We start from the raw sequence: 8,123 nt of genomic DNA on the forward strand, positions 1-8,123 counted from the left end.
GCAGGTCGCTTTCCACTGTGACAGTTCACGGAAGCTACAGCAGCCGGAGTTGGGACGCCATGACGACAGCGACACTCGCGTTCGCTCGTGCTTTTCGCTAGCACTTCTACGGCCAACCGCCAGGATCGCGACAGGCAACAGCATGACACTCGCGTCATTTGTTGCCACATCTGGACCACTTTTGATGTATGGGCGAGATAGGACGCTAAACACACCAGTCGAAGACGCGATCCAGGCACCATAGTAGCGGCTCTAACTGGCTCTGAAGTAGAGCTCGAGCGCCAGAAGCATGCCAGGGAACGAGCGTCGCGAGCAGTTTCAGATCGCGTGTTACTTATTCGATTGTACGCTTTGCCCAGACTACACCGTAGCCCAGACGCATCGCAACATGAAGGTCTCCTTTCTTCTGACCCGAGACCGCACCGCCAGCGCCCCGACTGCCCCATTGGACACAGCGCTTGTTTTCGGACACTGCACTTTCCAACGGCTGGCACTGCTGTGCGCAACGCTTTCCATCTTCATCGCAGTAAGCAACGGTTTCGCCGCCGTGGTATTCGCACGGCCCGTGGAACACTGGTGCAGACCACCACCGGAGCTTCCTTCCATCCAGACCGTCGTCTGGAAGAACCAGTGTATCCCCGTGGAACCGGACGGCACGTTCAGCAAATGCACCCGCTACGAGCCTCTACTGGACGCGGGAAATGCCACGGAGAACCGGACCGTGGTCTTCTGCAATGAGTGGGACTACGACCAGGGGGGCTATGTTGCAAGTTTTGAACTCCTAGGAGACTAGGGAGAAGGAAGTGACGTCAACAACGCAGCAAATGCAGATTGGATGTTGATTCTTGGGCCGACCTTGTTCAGCATTTTTATCAACGATGTGACGTCTTCCCTGCAGTGCACATCCCTTTTGTATGCAGATGATTTGACAATTATGCACCCAGTACAGAACCCCTTCCAGTATCAGCAACTTCAGGACGACCTCAACACCATCCATGATTGGTCTGTGGCAAACAAGCTCCCCCTGAACATTAACAAATGCTCATCAACCCTCATTACCACATCAAGAAGCCATAACACCAGACAGCACAGTTTCCAGCTGAACGGAGAGGAACTCCCCCCACTAACCGTGCAAGACTTCTTGGTGTGACAGTTGATTCAAAATTAACCTTTTCGCCGCACATTGGGGAGGTTACCTCAAAAGCCCGCCGGATGCTCGGATTTGTGCGTCGAGTCACCCGAGGAGCTGGCCCCAGTGCATTGCGGGACCTGTACACTGCTCTAGTGCTCCCACAACTCGAGTACTGTGCCTCAGTTTGGGACCCTTACCAGAATTCACTGAAAGCGTCCCTCGAGAGTGTGCAACGGCGTGCCGCCTACACAGTCTTGCGGTTCCAGGCTTCCCCTGGACTGCCACATTACCGCGACCTGTCCACGCAAGAACTTCTGAGGATGGTGGGGTGGAACCCCCTAGCACTTCGCCGGCAGGTTGCGTCACTCCGGCTCCTTGCTGACAGCCTCCTCCCAAAAGATCAGGAGCTCCCGCTGGTTAAAAGCTTGCGCCTTACTAGATATGGTGGGCTACAACCACTGTTCGGTCGCACTGTGCGTCACCAGAACTCTGTCTTGGTGAAGTGTGTAACCCTCTGGCGCTCGCTGCCAAAGACGCTGACCGACTGTCCACCCCAGGAGAAGGAGGACCTTAAAGCCTGGTGCAAGGAGGCATCGGACTTCCTTCAGCAGTGATCTTCCATGGTGTTTATTTATTTATTTATTTATTTATTTATTTTTATATTTTATTTTTATTTTTATTTATTTATCTATTTGTTTCTTTTTCACAATATGTAGTAGTGCGGCACCACAGGCCTCAGGTATGGGCCAATGGCCTTTTTGTGGTGCCGCAACCCTCCAGGGTTGAATAAAGATATTATTATTATTATTATTATCATTATTATTATTATTATTATATTGTTTTCTTCTGTCAACATCCAATCTGCGGTTGCCCTAGTCGTTGACGTCACTTCCTTCTTCCAAGTCTCCTGGGAGTGCAAAAAGCGTAACATAGCACCCCTGGCGACCTCGGGGAAGTTCATCGCTAGCGAGTGGGACCTGGTTTGCCACAGACACCGGCTCCTTTTGCTCCATTCGCTCGTATACCGCGGAGGAGCCGACGCCGGGAGCGTGATCGGGTGCTTCGGGGACAGCCTTGGCCGCAAACCTGTCTTCATGTTGTAGGAGAAGCGCTAAAGTAAACTCACTCACCCTCACACTCACACTCACACTCACACCAGAAAAACGGTCACTCACGTCGCGCTGACTTTCAACTCAAATTGTATTTTCGTCTTCTTTCGTTTTTCTTTTACCTGTCTTCATGGTCGGGCTCTTACTTCAAGTCGCCTCCGGCACGGCCACAATCTTCTCCAACACGGTTCTCACATTTATCATCTTGCGCTCTCTGACATCGGTGACATCTTTGACGATTATGAGCATGACATCCGTTCTGCTGTTCGAGGTGACGAAGACAACGCATCGCGTCGCCTTCGTCACCTCACGCACATCTGCGGCGCTGCCACTGTTCCATTTCCTTTTACTGGCGGTAGGTGGACACTGGAGGGTGCACTCTAAGAAGGCCGCCTGTAATTCCGTCTTCTAGTCCAAACGTGCAGAACATTTCGGTTGCATTGACGTTTTTACCACTAATTTTACCAAACGAGCCAACGAAGCCGCTAGAAACAGCGAAGTTCCGGAGCAGTGCCAGCAGCGCTACATACACTGGGTAAGACGGCCGTCTCCGATTTGCGGGACACACGCGGAACTACAGCAGCGGAACCACAAGGAACTGTTTCGACGTTTTCGACGTTATGGAAATTGCAGGAATTGCGTCCAAGGCAGACAGGTTTTCCTGCCAGCTGCCTGGGTGCCTTCCGTGCTGAGTTCGGTTCTGTTGTCCCGTGCCGAGTGCCAACCGGGGTTCAACGTGGTTCTGTATTTCTGCGTGTCAGCGACATCATGATGGCAGTGTTGTGGGTTGTGAACAGAAGACTGGAATTGACGATTCGCAAAAAAGTGCGCGCCACCTATCGCGCAACGCCGGAAACTTGGGTGCGAGGCTAGAAGGTGGTTGGAAAACAACTCGTGCTGCATGGTTTTGGTTTGCCTTGGAGCTCGTGCACGCAAGCTGTCCTCCGTGCTTCCTCTTCTCCATTTGCCGGTGCTTCGAAATGATGGAAGATGACAGTGTCGCGTTCCCGTTTCGGGCCACGGGGTGGGTGTCGGACGTGTCGCCCTGTAGCATCTCAAGTGATAGCGTTTGGAGCTGCCTGAACTCGGTCATACATACAGTCAGTCAGGCACATCGTGTTTGGGCGTTCAAGGAAGAGGGATACGTTCAGAACGTCATGCTCAACCTCGACACCGCAGACAAGGAGCTCGGTCTTGTGCGAGCGACGTGTGCGCCGTCCATTAAGAGAGGTGTGTTCTCTTTGCCGTAGAAATAATTCGTGCAACCAAGCGCAACACAGTGGGCTGGCATGGCGACAAACAAATCGAACCCGCTTCCGCGCCTGTTGCCGCCTAGGAATAGCCGTCACGCCCATTTGTTTTCCAACCGAGCAGGGGGCGCTGGCAACAACACACTCTGCTCGCGCATGCGCAGCAACTTTTTTGCAAATCGTCAATTGGGGGGGGGGGGGGAGTGTTGAGTTACGGGAAAAGGGGGTAAATGTCCATGCGTACTATTATTCACCCTAATAGGGGAAAAGACTCGCATGAACAGAGGGATGAGGGATTAAAAGTGGGATGGGGTGTTAAAGAGGAACCACAAGTTCAAAGTTCGAAGCGGATTTAAAGGTTGGGAAGGGAGAGGGGAGAGGGGGAAAGGGGGAGGGGAGTGGGTGACGGGCGCGATAGGAGTGTGAGGAGAAGACATGCAGGGGTCACAGGCGCTCGGCAAGCTCTGTCTGGTGGAGAAACTCTAGCACGGCACGGAAAATGCTCCATGCTTGCCGCCGGCTACCAGTGGGAAAAAGGAGACACGTGGTTGTAGCCGTTTGTCCTCCCGCTTTTAGGACAGTGGCGAAGAGCATTTTCCTTGCTGCGTCGTATTCTGGGCAGATGAGGAGTATATGGGTGATGTCCTCGGGCTCCCCACACACTGTGCACTCCGGGCTGTCAACTCTGCCGGCTCGGCCGTAGCGATGAAGTGCTAGCCTCGTAAACGCACCCCCTGTCCGGAGTCGATGGAGTAGCGATGCGTCTGCCCTTGTCAGTCTGGAATCATGGACTGGGATGGGGGGTGTGCCTCGCGCTGTAGATGGGTCTGGGTGCCGACTCCTGATATTTCTGGCAATAAAAAGTCTCGCTTCATGAAAGGGTCGGAGATGGTAAGTAGGTGAGGGCAGAGCGTGTGCGTTCTTGGCTAGGGTATCGGCGCGCTCATTACCCACAATTCCTGAGTGCGCCGGGACCCACTAAAATGCAAATGTCCACCCGCGTTCTTGTAGTGTCGTTGCAAGATGGGCTGTTTCTTGAGCGAGCAGCGATCCCTCGCCGGCATTAGCTAAATTGCGCAGGGCCGTGCGGGAGTCCGTTAATATTACCACAGCGGTCATCCACTCGGTGGTCCTAAGGTATTCCAGGGCCAAGAGTATAGCGACCATTTCCGCAGTCGTGGACGATGTTTCAATGTTTATACGGACGGCGTATTCTTTCCCAATGGATGGAATCACGTAAGCGGCGGTTGCCGTACCTGCGCTTTTATTTACGCAACCATCTGTATATATTTCAAGGCTGCTGGCGTACTTCTCCTCAAGTGCTACTGCCACAGCAGTGCGTGCGACAACTGGATGAACGTCTTTTCTTGCCCGGACGTCGGGGAGTGATCCCTGCACGTTGAGAGGTGGTTCTGTCGAGTGGGGTGGGCGGATGGGGAACCGAGGTCCAGGGTCACCGATCTCATTCGTGAACTCTGCAGCGATTCGGCCGAAATGTGACGAGGACCTCGAGTGGAGATTCATCAGAAGATAATCACTCGATAGCGCTACATGAATGCGAATTAGGTGCCTTTTGCTGGTCTCCTCTCCCTTGAGGAATAGCGGTTGTTCTCTTGCCTCTACGAGAGTAGGTATATTCGGGGAGTCGAAGGGTAATCCCAAACAGAGGCGTAATGCAACTCTGTAAAACCTTTCCAGCTGGTCTCTCTGTGGACCGCGGATGTTTGCTAGAGGTAGCGAATAGAGAAACTTCGACTTTATAAGACCTTTGTAGAGGGTGAGCAACCCATTGGGAGGAAGGCCCTGCTGACTGTGGGCATGGAATTTTCTCAGTAGGCCTAGTAGTTGCCGGCACTGCATGAGAAGTCGTTTTACTGCTAATCGCCAACTCCCCGTCTCATCAATAAGATGCCCAAGGTAGAGGTGTGTTTTCTCTCTTCTCACTTCAGTGCCTTCAATAAGGACACGATGAGTCTGTCTTGCATAGGTAGGGTGGCTGAAAAGCAGGGTTGATTTTTGTGCGGATAGGGTCAGTCCAAGGCGCGAAATTTCTGCCACCGCTGAAGCGCTACCTGCAAAGTATGGCCGGTGAGTTTGGTCTTATCTGTGGTTCCTAGCGCCCATATTGCCACATCGTCTGCATATATTGCAATATTGACGCGCGAATTCAGAAGGTTGTCTGTTTGTGGTATGACTCCAGGAAGGGATGCCATCGCCAAGTTAAAGAGAAACGGGCTAATCCCACTCCCTTGCGGTACTCCCTGTGTGACATTTCTTGGGGTACTCGTGGCAATGGGGACCTTGACAACAAATGATCGGTCTTGAAGAAAGGCACGGATGTACTTATAAGCCCGGCCTGATATTTCAAAATTGCTGAGTTGGTGAAGAATTGTGTCATGGGGTAAAGCATCAAATGCTTTGCGTATGTCCAAAAACACGCAGTACATCACTTGGCGGGTCGCGCGGGCCTCTTCCAGTGCAGATCCAATATCGCAGATAGCATCCGCTGTGCAGCGATGTCGTCTGAATCCGGAAAGTTGACCAGGTAAAACCTCTATTGCGTCCAGATGCCAAGTTAGGCGCCTGAGGACTAGCCTTTCGAGAAGCTTTCCAACGCAGCTGGTCAGTGAAATTGGTCTATACGACTCGGGTGACGTGAGCGGTTTGCCAGACTTGGGTATTGGTATCACGTGCGAGAGCTTCCAGGCATCGGGAATTTCTGAAGTTTGCCACACGTGATTGAGCACCTGAAGAAGATTAGGGTAATGACACTCGTCGATGTTGCGTAGCGCTTGATAAGTGACACCGTCTGGTCCTGGAGCACTGCGGCGCGTGCATTGCGCAAGGGCTGTCTTCAGCTCGTCAACTGTAAAATTCGTGTCAAAATAGATAGGAGGGCCATCCGGGGGTGAGATGGTGAAGGGAAGATACTCCGCAGGTGACGGGATATTTCTAGAAAATTCGTCGGCAAGGAGCTCTGCAGTCGCCTCTAGTGTTAGCTGTAGAGAAATGGCGAGTCCAGCAGTAGGGTGTGTCGGCAGTTTTCCCGCAGAGAGTGCTCTGGCTATTTTCGACGCTTTAGTGAGGCCTCCTGGGGATCCGAAAGAGGCGCATAGCTGGTTCTATTGCTTACGTTGAAGTCGTGTCGTATGTCGGTGAAATTTTGCGTCAATCTTCCGGTGGTGCTGCCAGTCAGCTGCAATGTTCGTTCGGCGAGCTTTCCGCTGGGCTCTCTTGCGAGCAGCGCGCAGGTTGAGGTATTCCAATTCCGGTGCAGGCCTTTGGATTGGAAAATTCACTGTTCTCGTTGATAGGCTGAGGGCGTTCGTGATTGCTGTGCCAAGATCGTTCATTGGTCCATGTTCCAGGGCTTTGCTGAGATGTTGGCGGAATAGATCCCAGTGTGTAACTTCGTACTTCTTGTACTTCCTGGTTCTCGTATGAGGTGATACTACCATGATTGGGGCATGATCGCTCCCCCACGTGTCTGCCATTACTGTCCGAGAGGCTGGAATGTCCCGTGGTGCAAAGGTCAGATCTAGAACACTGCCGTGGACACCCTGACAGACAAATGTTTCAGAGCCGTCGTTGAGGGCCTCCAGGCCAAGGGAGGTGGTAACTTCCTCAAGTGCTGATTCCCTTGGTGTGGTCCGATTATCACCCCATGTGGTATTGTGGTCGTTGAAGTCTCCGCAAAATAAAAGTCTGCCGGGACATTGACGGGCTATGTCCCTCAATATTCTTGCGTCCCAGTCGGCTGTGGAACCCGGAGCCACGTACACAGACACCACTGTGAACTCCACCGCGCGAACGCGAATCGTGGCGGCCACATATTCTGCGCTGTGTGAGGAAAACGCAGAGAGATCGACGTGGTTATGTGAGAGTCCAACTTTCACCAGCAGTAGCGCTCGGCTTCGTCCATTTGCTAGCGCCGGCGCACTGCTGTAAATCACGTATGGTGAGAGTCTAAAGTCCCCAGGTTGCGTTAATGGCTCTTGTATGGAAAGAACGTCCACAGGATTCAGGAAGAGATGCTGTCTGAGGTCAGGGAGACGTGTTCGAAGGCCACGAGCTTTCCACTGTAGAACTGTAGGTATGATCGGCTTGGCTTTATTCTTTACCTGTGTTGCCACGCTGTACGTGTATGAAGACAAATGTTGAATTGTTATTAGAAAAGAAATATATAAGTTGGGTTCATTTAAGAATGCGGTCGACAAGTGGCTCAATGAAGTAGAGAATTTGCAGCAGTGCACGCGCCCCTTGGAACGTCATGATGGAAATAAATTCCCGTGCTGTGGAAATCGCAAGGCGAATTAAGGTGGACAGCGTTGTACTGCGTGGACCTTCAGAAGCTGTTCTGCAATGTGATGCTTCAGGAGCTAGAGGTATTTGAGCAGAGGCAGTAGCAGCTGTAGGCAGCCTAGGTTCACTGCGCAGTGCCTCGGCGTAAGTGTGTGGAAGGTTTAGTTCTGGAATTGATACCAGAGCCGGGGCCGACACAGAACAGACATCGTTGGTAGGCATCTCTGTTTCCATGGAGCTCACCTTCTCTTCAGCAGGATCTTGCGATGATGGTTGTCAGTGGTCTGACGAGCGACATCTGGAACGTCTCGAATGCCGTGGCTTCTCCGG

At 52.4% G+C, this 8,123-nt stretch overlaps 1 protein-coding gene across 1 annotated transcript; it reads left to right on the top strand.

Annotated features, from left to right (window-relative positions):
* Positions 1 to 289: 289 nt before the first annotated feature.
* On the top strand, positions 290 to 1,746 carry LOC120839548. Its single transcript, XM_042288579.1, has 2 exons — positions 290 to 766; positions 1,084 to 1,746. The coding sequence occupies exons 1-2, from the start codon at positions 290 to 292 to the stop codon at positions 1,744 to 1,746; spliced, it is 1,140 nt and encodes a 379-aa protein (XP_042144513.1).
* Positions 1,747 to 8,123: the final 6,377 nt, after the last annotated feature.

The sequence above is a fragment of the Ixodes scapularis genome, unplaced genomic scaffold (assembly GCF_016920785.2).
Source record: "Ixodes scapularis isolate PalLabHiFi unplaced genomic scaffold, ASM1692078v2 PGA_scaffold10__122_contigs__length_95168666, whole genome shotgun sequence".
In the NCBI taxonomy this organism is placed as follows: Eukaryota; Metazoa; Arthropoda; class Arachnida; order Ixodida; family Ixodidae; genus Ixodes; species Ixodes scapularis.

Bases quoted from the DNA above. Each gene is read 5' to 3' on its own strand.
- LOC120839548 (XM_042288579.1), top strand. From the start codon at position 290: ATGCCAGGGAACGAGCGTCGCGAGCAGTTTCAGATCGCGTGTTACTTA. The intron at 767-1,083 runs GCAAGTTTTGAA...CCATAACACCAG, and splicing joins ACGACCAGGGGGGCTATGTT to ACAGCACAGTTTCCAGCTGA.